Source organism: Melanotaenia boesemani, chromosome 6 (assembly GCF_017639745.1).
Source record: "Melanotaenia boesemani isolate fMelBoe1 chromosome 6, fMelBoe1.pri, whole genome shotgun sequence".
Lineage (NCBI taxonomy): Eukaryota > Metazoa > Chordata > Actinopteri > Atheriniformes > Melanotaeniidae > Melanotaenia > Melanotaenia boesemani.
Window position 1 is genome coordinate 31,527,754 of NC_055687.1, and position 15,159 is coordinate 31,542,912.

The 15,159-nt window shown below is 37.8% G+C and overlaps 1 protein-coding gene across 1 annotated transcript in view; it reads right to left on the reverse strand.

The window, feature by feature from the left end:
- The window catches only part of LOC121641066 (proprotein convertase subtilisin/kexin type 4-like), a 214,339-nt gene that overhangs the window by 174,467 nt on the left and 24,713 nt on the right, over positions 1-15,159 (reverse strand). The window contains exons 4-5 of the mRNA XM_041986940.1: positions 7,005-7,086; positions 972-1,075 (exon numbers count right to left, since the gene is read on the reverse strand). Of these exons, the coding sequence (XP_041842874.1) occupies positions 972-1,075; positions 7,005-7,086 (186 nt within the window). The remainder of the gene's footprint in view (positions 1-971; positions 1,076-7,004; positions 7,087-15,159) is intronic.

Consider the following 15,159-nt stretch of genomic DNA (forward strand, 5'->3'; position numbering starts at 1 on the left):
ATTATATTCCTTTGCTGTCATTTCTTCATACACATCATGAGGCCTTTTATTATATGAAAAGGAGAATTGCAAATATACGAACTCAAATTTTGTTCCCCTAATTACAAAAGAAAAAAAAAAAAAAAAGATTAAGTTTTGTTTGGTGCTTAAATTCAAGTCCCGTTTCTGGTAAATCCCAGTCTTTCTTCTGAGCCTTTGAACTCAACTTTTCAAAAGAATTTTGTTTGAGCAGTTTCATCAGGAGAACTAGCAACCAGAATCTGACTCTGGACTATTATCTACCCCAGAAACTAACCAAAGGTCTTGTACAACTCAGACTTGTGGTGGAGGGTGAAAAAATTGAAGGCTGAAAGATCTATGAATTAAGAATACGTGTGTAAAGATCAAAAAGGCTTTAGCAACATTAACATTAAGTAATTTAGTTGTTGGATAACATAAGCACATAAATGGAATAAAGTGCTAATTGAACCATATTTATCCTGGCTGGGTTTAATTCTGATTATTGTGGAAAATAAAAAGCTTACAGCTAATGATCGGTCTATGATTAAACTGTTGTTTTGTGACAGTGAAATAATTTTGTACCATCTAAACACACTGCTGCTCTGCTGTTGCTGGTCCTCACAAACACACTTTGGCCAAACAGTGTGAACGAGACAGCTGAGGGGATGAGCATGTCATGTTGTTGCATCCCAGTTGTGCGTCAGTTTTATGCCGAGGCTCATCAATCCCAGACATCTGTCTCAGTTCAACATGGACAACCCCCTTCACCTCCTCTCTCTGCCTCTCCTTTCTCCATGGTGTCCTTATCTCTTCATCTTCTGTCTCTCTCTCAGTCACACACGAAAGCCTGCCTGACTTATGCCTGTCAGAGGAACATCCTTCAACATGAAGACAAGAAGAGAGAGGGGAGGCTTCCAGATAAGACCAATGACGACACCAACACACACATGCACACACATAATTACACCCACCAGTTCCCACTGCATGGGCCAGAGTGGGTCGTTGAAGGTGAGGGAATGGTCACTCATTCTCTTCTCTGTCGGGCTGTCAGCTGCAGACTCCATCTTCTGGGAACCTGCAAGCACACAGATTTATCATGTGTATGTGTGCATGTAGTTTTTTCTTTCCTTGTCTTCAACTCTGATTTCAGGACATCCAGGGTCTCCAACCAATGGTAAAGGGTGTCCCGGATCCCCCTTCTCACCACTGAGGTAGAATACTGCTGGCAGATTACAATATCATTAGCATATTGTTAGCATCTCATTACTGTAGCACAGCTTAGCTCACCATGTGAGGATGGAAGTGTCTTCAGCTCATCAAGGCCTGCACCTTTCTCTTTTTACCATTGCCTCATGTTGCATTCACTGCCATTTTTTCTTCCATTCACAACATGCATGCCATATGTCTCAAAGCTTTTCTGAGCTAACTTCAACTTTTCAAACAACTATTAATGAATATATTTCAAAGACAGAAAATTAGGCAAGGAAGTTTATTTGTATAGCACATTTCATGTACAGGACAATTCAAATTGCTTTACATAAAACAAAAGCATTGTAGATATTAGGAAATAGTAAAAGGCAGCAACAAATCACAAGACTCACAAAACCATAAATTACATTAAAATGATTAAAAGCATGATAAGTTAAAAAGTTACCGAACAGATTTCATGCATAGGTGCATGTACAAGTTTCTCCACTAGCAGTTTGTTCCACTTGTTTGCAGCAAAAAAGCTAAATGCTGCTTCTCCATGTTTAGTCTAGACTCTGGTCTGGACTAGTTGGCCAGAGTGTTTGGATCTAAGAGCTCTGCTAGGTTTATATTCTCTGAACACATCACAGATGTATTCTGGGCCTAAACCATTCTGGGATTTGTAAACGATCGGAAGGGTTTTAAAATCTATTCTGTGACTGACTGGAAACCAGTGTACAGATTTCAAAACTGGTGTGATGTGTTCAGATCTCTTAGTCCTGGTTTAAACTCTAGCAGCAGCGTTTTTGATGAGCTGCAGATGTTTAATGCTCTTTTTAGGAAGTCCTGTTAAAAGACCATTACAGTAATCCAGTCTACTGGAGGTGAGTTTCTCTTGGTCTTTCTGGTAGATTGGTAGGTTGGTGATTTTAAGAGCCCGAGTCTCCAGGTGTTTACCAATGCTGACCCTCTTCTCTTTGTTACCAAACAGAATAATCTCAGTTTTGTCTTCATTTAATTGTAGAAAATTCTCCCTCATCCAGGTGTTTAATTGCTTCAGACACTGACACAATAAGTCTGTTTGGCTGCAGTTGTCTGGTGACAAAGACGCATAAAGTTGTGTATCACCTGCATAACTTTGATAATTAATGCTAAAGTTCTGTTGTATTTGACCCAAAGTGAGCATATACAAGTTGAACAGAAGATGTCCAAGGACTGACCCCTGGGGGACTCCAGAGGTCATGGCCACTCGCTCGGATTCATAGCTGCCGATCGTAACAAAATAACTCTGGCCTTCTAAATAGGACCAGAACCAGTTAAGGACCGCTCCAGAAAGTCCAACCCAGTTTTCCAGCCTGTGCAACTAGAAATAATTTAGTCAGAATCCATTATCAAGTTCAGCTATTTTCTAAAACAAATAAATACAGATGCGTTTTTGTCACAGTCTGAAAAGGCATCATGTTTAATAGCATGTAAAACATAAATGATAATATCAAAGCATGGATGTATAAGAGTGCCATCAGTATGAGTAACAACATTGTAGTAAAGCAAAGCAACAATGACAAAATGTGTAAGTAATAACTTGTACTGCTAAAATGTAAAGACCTTGACAAGTTTAAAGGTATAAAAAGGCTCATATGAAATATATTTAAGGATTATTTATCCTGAACAGAAGAATTAAAAATGAACAGAAAGTCCCATCAACATCATGATGAGTCACATTAACATTAAGCAGCTCCCATATGAGTCTATAAAACAAAGATTAATTTCTTTATATTCATCAAAGACTAAACATGAAAATATAGACAGTGTAAATTCCAAGTCATGCTAACCTCCTGCATGAAGAATAAAACAATAAGCTGCTACATGCACAATTTAGAAGATTATATTCTCACTACATTTAAATCTGCTTTTACCTCCTATAAAATTGTATTGTATGATATGATCTGATTATGTTAAACACCTGGATTACAACAGATATAAACATACTGACACACAGAGCAAATATACCATAAAAAACTAGGTAAACTGGGTATGATTTAAACAGGATGTCTGTGTGCCAGTCATATGGCAAAAGCAAGGAAATGAGCATATGAACTAAAAGGTGAGGTGAAACAACAAAGTGAAAAATAACAGAGTAAAACATTATTTAAAAATAATTCCTTGTACTACCTCAGTCTTTAATGAATGAAAAAATAAATATGATAGATGTACATCTATTTAGCATTTTTAAGATAACAGATTACAAATAATAAACCTCCCAAACTGTCAATTTTACCATTACAACAACAGTAACAATGGTGTCATCTTTATTTGTCTCCTCTGCTTTAATAGAGGTAAAGATCATATAATCAGGATTTTCTATCCTGCTAAGAAAAACAATAAATGTGGCAAAATCTAAATAGCTCTCTTTCCTGTATGAGAATAAACACCCAGCTGCAGTGCTCATCCACAATCTCCTTGTTGTTTCATCTTTCTGCCTCTCTCTGTTGCTTTTGTATCATCTGTCAGAGCAGAGGCTGAGCAACACTGTGAGGATGGTTACACACAAAGAAACAGACAGAGAATACTGCAGCAGGACGTGAGCCAGTGCATCCTACTGCAAACACAGCCACCACTTCCCAATGCCACGCACCATTGCACATTATGCATGCGTGTGTAAGAGTGGACTTACAGGTACACACATACATGTATGATGTAAATTTTAAACAAGCACTGCAGTTGTTGTACCAGTCCCATCAAAGAGGTTTACCATCTTAAAGGTCACAATAATGCCTCAAGGGCATTTCTTTAAGCCTGTGTACAGTAGGAAACACTTGTATAGTAGTACTGAAATGAACACACACTTTGTAACAGTCCAGCACGAGTCCAATTTTACCAACCCGCACCCGCCTGAACTCGAATTACCAAACCCGACCCGTCCCCCGCAGATATCTCCCAGTGAAATATGGACCCAACCCGTTGATGTATAACCCGCGACCCACACATTAAGTAACTGTAAATACACACCAACCCGATCCCAAAGGAATATGTGAAATAAACACAAGAAGTTGACTAAGGGTCAAAATTGAATTTGTGTTCACCTCTCTACACTTTGTTTAATATGTATATGAAATGTTTAGAACACATGTAGGGAGCAAATTGGCTCCATACATCGTCCTGTTGCTATAAGAGAAAGGTTCTTTCTACACCAGATATGTTCTGTGTGTGTGTTAGTGTTGGTGAGTGAATGAGAGAGAGGAATGTTGATGAGCTATGAAACATTTCCAATGGTCAATATACTGTCAGTTGAATAGATATTGAGTTCTTAAAATTGTAAATTGGACTCTAAAGGAGTCAGTGCCTTACAAACCATGAACCCCACCACAAGTCACTGTGCTAAAACATCTAGTTACTTTACACGGGATTAACTTTAAAGAGAGCTGTGTGTGTGCAGTGCAAATGCTGCTGCTTCCTAACTGATCAGCACATCTTTAACCTTCAATAAATATATTAGCATCATGCTAATAACTCCGAAAATGGTAAAACGGCTTTATGTTGATGATGAAAACCGGTTGATGTACTTTTTTCCCCAAAAAATAAAAGTTGAGAATTGATAAGGGAACTGATTAAGAATTCTATTAATGAGCAGAATCAATAATGGGGTCAATATTAATAAAATCTTATCAATTCTTATCCCCTCCTGCTACCAGACAGTTGGGCTATTGTAATTAGCTTATTTCAGTTTTTTGTAAACAGTTTCTGTTTACAGAAACAAACAGAAATGATAATAAGATGGACTGATTTAAAAGTAAAATTAGAATGAATTAAGAATTAACTTGATTCTAGTGCTGGATTCCTTTTCTAGATTAGAATAACTTACGGTATGGTCTTATCAGATGTACAGTATTAACATGATGATATTAAAATTACTCCTGCTTGAATAAGATAACAAATATCAAAGATTAATGAAAATAGGTTTAATATAAAGTGCTGAAAAGCTCCTAATTTTTGTGTGTTTGCGTCGAAGGCTGCAAACCACGATTTCATGTGACACTTGGTCTGCAGCTATCCAAAACCTGTGAAAATCACAAAATATTTATCATAGGTAGTTTTAGAGCTTTGAATATGTGTTATTTTTATTTTGCAGGCACTATGTGTTGGGCTTTTGATTAATAATAAAAATATTTATTTATGTAGCACTTTTCAAAACAAAAATTACAAAATATTTTACAATCTTGCAGAATAAAAACCACAATGTGTCAGTACCAAGTTTAATAAAGCACAAATATAAGGTATAAAACCAGCACCATAAAAGGAAATAAAAACCACTGAAAACATAACGCTACTACATTTGATTATGTTCTAACATAATGTGTATAAATAATAGCATAAAATAAAACAAGGACAATATATAATGAAGTGAATAATAGCTTAAATAAACCAGGAAATCCTCTCTAATAAAAATATGTTTTTAAAAAAAAGAGATTTGAAAGCAAGAAGTGGATCAGCTGACCAGATATTCCAGAGCCTTGGAGCCAAGACTGAGAACGTTTCATCACCTTTTGATAAAATGTGTAAGACCTCTGCAGGAACAATGTAAAGAGTGAGCAGGACAGTATGGTTTTAAAAGGTTAAAAGACATAGCCAGGTCAAAAAATGGGGTGTCTACATGTTATAGTGTGTGGCAGTCACTTGTGTTAGAAATGTGTGGCGCTATCTGAGCTGTGCGCTGCTCTTACTTGTGTTAGTTCTGTTGTTGGTGCTTTAGCTTTTCTCTCCCGTGAAAAAGAAAGAAGTTAAAATGGACAAAGATCTGACTGGTGATGGAGCAAAACTGCCAATAAGTGTCAAAAGAATGACGACTGTCCAGTACAGCTGATTTCTGAGGTTTCATCTCTGTTTCTTTGCAATGTATCATAACTGGCACTTTATCCTATTTCTTCCACCTTCCACCAGCTACATTCAACGATACGTTATTAGCGTTTTGGAGGACTGCATGTCTGTGTACACTGAAACGTCTACTTCTGGACACATCAACTACAGAGTATATTTTTCTCTTCTGCAGTTCATTTTAATCCACTTTTGGCAACCTTGCTGACTCCTCTCAAAAACGCATTTGACTGTTTGACTAAACCTGCCTTATAATTATGCACATCATGATATAAGGTATTTATCAGCCCAGGCCACAGCCTCCCTCATTACACAAATGAACCTTAAAATGATTAAAAGCTGATAGGAATTCAACTTTATTAGGTCTGTAACTGGAGTGTACAAAGATGAAAAGGCTTAAAACTCAGTTTATGTCTAAGTGATGAGTATATACATAAAACATGGAAAAATATATCCATTTTCATTATTTATGATTAGAAAAAATACATTTCCCAATCAGGGACTAGTATTTTAAATAAGGACTACAGGATCTCTGCTCAGAAATCTCTGACTCTTTCATTGGGACGTCACACTATATATTTAAGTCAACGGCAAATAATAAGAATTTAAAATGAACCACTGGAGATCAGCAAAAACTAAATCTGTAGATGGCAGTAACCCCTCAAAGCCTCAAAAACCTAAATAGAAAGAAAATGTATATTTTATTATTTGAACTTTTAATTGGACATTTAACCAAAATCCAACCATTTTTCCAGATAAATTTACGAAATCATTGGGGAAAACCTGTTTTTTCACAAGAGAACACCCAGTGAAACATGACGTAAGTGATGCCGAGGTCATAAAACCTGAATGGATCCAATGTGACACATTAGCCAGTAAAGTACTAAGTTTCTAAGTTAAAAAAAAGAACGATTCATCACACAACTATTTTAGTCAAAACTTACCGCTTGTCATATTGTGGTCCCATCCCTTCGGTGGCGCCCGCTTCTCTCTATAATAACTGTGTTGCCTCTGCACCCAGTGAACCTGGAAATCACAACACATAAATGACTTTGGTAAATGACATTTACATATTACTTCATTTTTTTATTATGATGATAAAAAGTACTTATAACCATTTCACATTTTACTCTAATAAAAAGACACAGACTGCAGCTGCGCTGTGATAAACTTCTGTTTCACCTTTGCCTTGTATGGCTTTATGTTAGTGATATTGGATTTGACAGGATAAAAGAAAAAGTTACAGGCATGGAGCAAATAAAGTATTTTGTTCTCTTTAGTTTTATTCCACTGTCAAAAGCAGACAAAATCCATAACAGTGGGGGAGTTGGGCATATTTGTGGAGAAGAGTAAAGGGTTTCCTCTTCATTAGTTCAAAGAGTACTCGCTTGCTCTCTCCTTTGCAGCGCTATTGTCCTAGGTTAAAAGCAACAAAAACTCTTCTATCCTTTACACTACACAACACACACACACACACTTTCTTTCATAGGCCGCCGCTTGCAGCTTTGATCTGATAAGAGGCTGGTCCTTGTGAAGGTGGGCGCAGTAAATCAAACGACAGATCACAGACACACATGTGCACACACACTCACACAAGCATACATATCACTGTCAGGCCACTATTGTCCTTTTACACTTAAATCAGAGTGGAAGAGGTTGAAAATAAATACTATTGAGAGGCGGCTGCAGTCTTTTATGTCCTAATAGCCTGCTCCCTTTATTCTCCCTTCATGTTCTTCAATTAGACTCAATTAACAAAAGCTTGGAGCTGGTCTTAACTGCCCATAGAAGACAGCTGTTAAAGCGTAGAACGCCACATACATATACTGAATGTAGAAGACAGGGACACAGAGTGATACGTGTACAGATCTGTAAAAGTAATTAAATCAGTTTATTTTACTTTGCACAAACTGATTTCATTTATTTAAATGGCTTTAAACACAACAGCATAAACCTGGTCATTAGTTTTCATTTATATTTTAGTATGTTTACTTTCTTAATAAAACAAACAAAAACAAATACTACTGTAAGGGAAATTTACAATCTCATTATTTTTCAAATACATTTATCTTCCTATTAATGCTATGGTTAAGTTTCATCTGAGAGTCGTACCAGATATATTGTATGTTTTTGAAGACCATAGAACCTGGTCTGAGTCCAGCAGGTTAGTTAGTTTAGGTTATCATCAGAGTTAGTTAACTCAGAATTGTTTTCATGCACTGTCCATATGCTCAGCACTAGCTGGGATTGGCTAAGAGGGATGTGGGGCTGAGACCTTGAGTGGAATAAAACGCAACTTTTGGATGCTATTGAACCCGTTTTCCTGCTGCGGCATAATAAATTACATAAAAGACAACTAGACCTGTACTAAAGCTTTATTTGTGAGCATATATATATATATATATATATATATATATATATATATATATATATATGTATGTATAACAAATTTATGTAATTAACTGTGTTAATATTTTTAGCACATGTGTGGCATGACAAAGTTCTTCATTTGTTGCGATGGCGGACGTGGATAAGCACGGTGGAAAAGAAGAGCTGGCTGGCTCTATGGATGGATTTGAGAATAAACACAACATTAACAAGGCAACCAATACACGTCACCTCCGTGGAGAATAAGAGTTTTTAACAACTCATTCTTTTCCAGGTGAGAGGGTTCTACACCTACACTTCTCCCATTTTTTTTTTTTTTTTTTTTTTTTACTTATCCACTGTTTTGCACCATCATGTCTGCTCTAGTGACTCTCTGGTGGTCTCTGTGTTTATGCAGCACAGCTGCTTCCTCCCTCTCCTCCTCATCCCCTCATGTTGTTCTGTGAATCATGACAGCTGTTGGCGATCAGCTGATTGGCATGTCTCTCTTGTTGCGTTTGTTTTTATCGTTCCGCCGAGGAGGAGAAAACTAGCGGTTCATGGTTCACATCGTCACATATTTACCCCAAAGTATTTTATGAGATATTGAACTGATTATTACAACTAAAGTGATCATGTAATTAAAAAAAAAGTGAAGAAAATCTTGTAAAACAAACAGCCAAGATATAGTTTATCAACAGGTGTTTACTTTGAGTGATGCTACTGTTCTACAAACACTCACACTTCAATGATAAAAGGAAAAACCTGTTTTTATCCAGATCATCAGTTTTATCAGCGTTTCTTCATCAATGTTGACTGTTTATCTTCAGTCATCACATCTGGTGGTTTTATGACAGACATTATCACCATGTTGGTGAGATGATGCTGTATGAATTCTGTATTATGATCTAGAACATGGTTGAGATGATGCAGAACAATGTAAAGAAGTACATTACATGCTGCATTTACTGATCCTTGGACATCTGACGTTTACTCTTAGCTGTGATTAATCTGATTAAAAAATGTAATAATTTGACAGGCTTAATATATATATACATATATATACACACACATATATATGTGTGTGTGTGCATGTGTGTCTCTTTTAATGTTTTATCATTTTTTTATCAACGTGTTATGCTATTGAATGATACTAACAATATCATTCATCAAAGTCTATAATAAATATAATTTATTTAATTTATAAATTCAATAAACCTCCTAATAAAATAACACGAGTCGGATCAGTATTCATTTGTACTCGGTATCCAGCTTAGATTGCATCTTTGGATTATTTGGATCTCCAAACATCTATTCTAATGTGTGCATATGAGAAAATGTAACAAACATAAAGCTTCCATGGAAATCCACATACAAGAAAAACAAAAATACGGGTGTAAATTATGCATGTGTGTATATATCTTTGAAGGATTTTGGCCCAAATGTCTTGTTAAAACCCCTCCAGCCCCGCCTCTGGAGAACCAGCTAGGACAAGGTGATCAATACACATGATAGGGAGCTAATCGCTCTCTGTCAAACCAGACCCTGCCAGCTACTAATGGCACATGCTCAACAGGGAATGTGTGTGTATAAGCGCGTGTGTATGTGTGAGCCTGCGTCTGCCTTAATGGCAGATTGAGTTCTCTTTAGGGAGTGTTGCTCAAGGTTAGACTCAGCGGAGAAGGTGCAATTGACCACACTGTCTGTGACACCGACCCCTCCACTGTCAGCGCATTCATCATCCAACTGTCAGACATAAGTACACAAACACACACACACACACATCAAAAATGCAACACAAACTACACACAATGTAATGCAAGTAAAATAAATGAGTAACCAAAATGACATCAGTGAAAAGAATGAACTCTCTTTTAATGTTTGCCCAACACGTGTCGCAATACAAAGCAAGTCAGTGCAACCTTCGAATCAAACAAACAGAAAAACTAGAAAACAGAAAGAGAGAAAAACAAATAGAGAACAAAGTTTGAGATTGGCTTAGAAAAGACAAAGCCATGACTGTAGAAGCTTAAATTGTTCAGAAAAAGCCTTTTCAAACGGTGAGTATGAAAATAAAAAGAGCAGTGGAAGACTTACATGATTGAACAGCTGAGGTGGAACTGACAGAGGCACAATGTGAATTTGTGGAGGAGGAGAAGAAAGACAGAACAATGGAAAGAGTTAAAGTGCCCGTGTGAGTGTGTATTTTAAGACATCCAGTGAAAGATGTGTGTGCACAAATATGGCTTTATAGAGCTGATGTGAATGAAAAAAGAGGGTGGAAGGGAAACAGAAAAAGAAAACTGTGTGTGTGGGTGTGCACGTAAGACACCAGTGTCTCTGTATGAATGAGTGGATGCGGTGGATGGCAGGCAGCTGCAGTGGTGTGATAGCTGAGTCGAGCTGCACAGATATTGGCACTGACATTTTGGGCTTCACTGCCCACCCACAGCCCCATGGGAAAGTGATGGCAATGGCGCCGGCAATGGCCACCTCGCCCCACCGTCACCACCTCCTCACCAACCCCACCCTCTGCCTGTCAATCTCAGCTCTTTGCATCCTGACGCTCTGTCGGATCAGACCTGATACCCGCCCTGGCTGGACCCATTGTGCACTGAATATGACCCATCATTACCAAGATACAGCACCACACTGCTGATTCCTATCTATTTCTTATCCCTCCCACCCACCACCTCCCTGACCATAAACAGAAAAAAACTACAGAGGCAAGGGTTTGTGTGTGTATGTGTGTTACAGCTGAGTAACAGACAGTGAAAGAGAAATGTAAGCTCTACAGTAAACAGCACTAAAGAGAAGGGAGGGGGGGAGCTGAATAAACTGCAAGTGGAAATAGATAACAATCAGATACACTCTGGCCCCTCCTCTAGCCTTCTTTTAGGGCACCTCTTGGCCTTCTCTCCCTCCTTTGCCTCACCCTCCCTGCTTCTCCCTCCCCACCCACCCTCAGGCCCTCTGGTGTGTTGCTCACTCCATTGTGTCAGCCTTCAGAAGTGCTCAGTTTGAGTGGCAGGCCGTCACAGATCAGTTCCCAGCTAAAGCGGCCCGGCAGGCCAGGGTGACGGGCCAGGAAGGGATCTAAGTGGGGTTTATCAGCGCTTCTTAACGCCTCTCCGGCTCCCTGACACAAAAGAGAGGGGGTATTAAACATCTAAAGCAAACCAAAAGGCGTGAAAGCTCCTTATAGGGCCGCAGGATTGCGGATGTGACTAGAGTCTTAAAAATAAAAAAAAAGATAAAAAAAAAAATAAATAAATAAAAAGACACAAACGCCTCAATAGTGAGGAAGCACTGAGGGGAAATTCAAATTTTTTTCTGTCTTGTACAAATGGAGGAATAGGAGGGAGGAAGAAAGAAAACTGAGCAAGAGAAAACAAGCTAAAATTTTTCTTATAGCTCACTATCTCATATATCATTGTAAGTGCCTCATCCATGGCGCCTCAACATATAATATTATAGACGCCAAAACTAGTGAAATAAATTATATTCTGGCCTTTACACATATTCAAAAACAAAAATGTAAGAATCTCTCACTTCCTGTTTGTTTTCAGTTTGCTAGCTTGCTAGTCAGTTTGCTTTATAGCTTGCTAGCAAATAACAAAACTAGCTAGAGTTATTTTTCTTGTACATTTGATACATGCTGATGAACGTAACTGCCTTATCCATGAAGCCTAAATATAAATTATTATTGGTGTAAAAAAACATTTAACTGTTGTTTCATATCAGTATTTCTAACCCTGTCTTAGGCTGTGTCTGAATGTCCACCCTACTCCCTAACCCCTCGTTCAGCACTGCACTACATAGTGCACTCATTCTCTTGACAATTCGGACACGAAGCTGCCTTTTTTTTTTTCCTCGCCGCAAACCACATGACTACTGCCGTCACCACGGCAACCACAACCCACGTCAAGATGTCATTCCAAATCCAATCCAAAGCTGTGTGTAAATATTTTTATTCCTTATGTTGTATTTTATTCTTTGTTTGCTTATAGGTAATTTAGCGCAGCTCAATTTTTCCGCCTACTTGCACCTTGTTGAGCTTCTGCCCGCAATGCATTGTGGTCTATATTGACCCGTCTAGTGACCATCAATGCTCACTACTTTTCAAGATGTATTGTGGGTAATTTTAAGTGCCCTACTGTTTTTCTCTCTGGACATTCGAACACTTCGACAAAATGGCGTGACCTATATAGGGCACTATGTAGGGAGTAGGGTGCACGTTTGGAGCCTTAGTCTCTGGTTTGCTAGCCAGTTTGCTTGTTAGCTTGCCAGCAAACTAGAAAACAAGCTAAAAGAAAAAAAAATCTGTTATATGCTAACCCAACATATATAATTATAGATATAAAAACGCAAACTATATGCTGTCCTCCCATGTTTAAAAACACAAATATTGAAATTTCTCACTCCAGCTTAGCCGCTAGTTGCTAGAGGCATCTCTGTATGTCAGCAAAAAGGAAAGATTTTAACCATGTTGACATTTGACACCTTTTTGTAACGTATGCATACATTACTCGCGCATGCTCATAACTGCTTCTGCCGGTCAGAAAGCTAATCATCCCATGGAAATATGCAGTGGGTCTGTCTTTATCAAAATTAGAGTGATTCCGGACAGTTATTGTGCATTTTACTGTCTAAATCATGAAGGCAAGAAGGCACACAAACAGGGAATGTGTTTTTACCGGTTTCCTGTGCAGAGACACCAGCAACCAGCCTAGACGTGTGCAACTGGCCGTGCATGTTTTCAAGGGGCCTTGAACACATCATCACTATCTTGGCCTTTATTTTTTTTTTTTTTTATTAAAAGATACAGGAAATAGTAAACAGAAAACATGAAGGGAAGCGAGAAAACAGGTGGAGATATTTAGCATTTAGCATTAAGTTTTATAAGTGTTTTGTAAAACATTGTGAAACTAGAAGCACTCAAAGAGTGCAGACCTCGGCCAAGTCATTGTAATTTTTAAAAAAAAATTATTTTATTTATTTATTTATTTATTTATTTGCCAATGATTGTGGGTTATTTTTGATTTAGGGATAATTTTACCATTAGAGCTTCTATCTCCCCATAGTAAATAAAACTTTTAAAAATTCATAGATAATCCAGATCCCCCCCAAATTCTAATCAGGTGCTCTTTATTCCATTTCTGAGATTTCCTGAAAATTGAATTAGAATCAGTCCATAACATTTTAAATTATGTTGCTAACAGACAGACAGACCAACGTTGCCAAATACCTGATCTCCACCTCAGCAGTGGTAATAATTATAGACTGAGAACACTATTTGTAAAAGGACCTGAGAAAAGGACAGTTTGTAAATGGTCCGTGTGTGTGTGTGTTTTTATGTATTTTTTATTAAGAGGCCAAAAAGACATTTCCTAAATAAATGTATTGCATAAGCAGAGAATGAAGTTAAAAACAAATGTAATGAAAAATAAATTATATTATAGTGTTTAAAAGGAATAAAACAATCATCAGTCTGTATCAAACTGAATTGCATTTTCTTTTTAAGTTGGATTTGTTTGTTTGCTTTATAGAAAAAGATCAAGTGTCAAATACATCCTTCACAGGGAAAATAATTGTGATGTTATTAAGAAACCAGATGTGTGCTTGTAAATTCTTTGTACTGTGTTGAATTGTTTTGAATTGTTTTGCATAATGAATCATATTGAACCAAACTGCATTGTATCAAGTCAAATTGTTGAAAAACCATTAGGAGTGAATCGTATTGCATCATATTGGCAAGAAGCTTCATTGTATCAGTAATGCATCGTATTGCTGACAGCATATCGAGATATGCCTCAGTGGTGGGGATAGGCCTGTCGCGATAAGCAATAAGTCAGTTAATTGCACGGTAAGGAAAAATGAGCGCGATAAGTTTGCCGGCAGCGATAATTTTGGTTTTGTTTTTGTTTTCCCCCTTTCTATCTTACTTTACCTTAGATTGTGTATGACAACAGATTTTACTGTGGAGTCTCTCGACTGAACGCTCTTGTTTCTTGCGGAGTGATCTCTCTCGTGCCATACTTGACAGCAGCATGTTGCAGCACGAGACCGTGGTGAAGCACTTGTGCAAGCCGGTATGCCGCATTTATTTTACAGGGCTGCCAACACTCATTTGTTGGCGCATTTGAGTGGCTTCTCATGCTCTCGTGCTAAACCTCCGATTTCTCTGGCTGAAATACACATCAAAAGCAATGCCGGCTAATCCAGAGGTTCGGAAGTATATTCAGTGGGCCGCATTACCTTCGGGCCGGTGTCCTGGCATGTGTGGAAAAGCGCAGCGTCGAATCGCATTGCAGCAGCAGCGTGGTTAACTCACTGCTCACAGATCAGTCTGACACGCAGTGATGAGAGGAGATATTTCAGCTTTACAAACAGCAACGATGCGCAGTATATTTTTACTACATTGAGTAACCTCCTGACATTTATCAATATCTGAAGTAACCAAATGTGTTTTAATATTATGAAAGAAAACTTTAGACAAGTACTGCAATATGTAATTACATTCACAAATACTGCTTAAAACTTTACTGTACAAAAAATCAGGTTCATGTTTACATTGATCAGAGCTGGCATCAACATCTCTGGGCTCGAAGCCATTAGGAAGGAACATCACAGAGTTGCTAGCTAGGAGGAAAGTGGACCGACTCACTGAGAAAATACATGCCAGAGAATTTAATGTTTTTGTTGCACTGTGGTAAATTACCACAGTGCAAC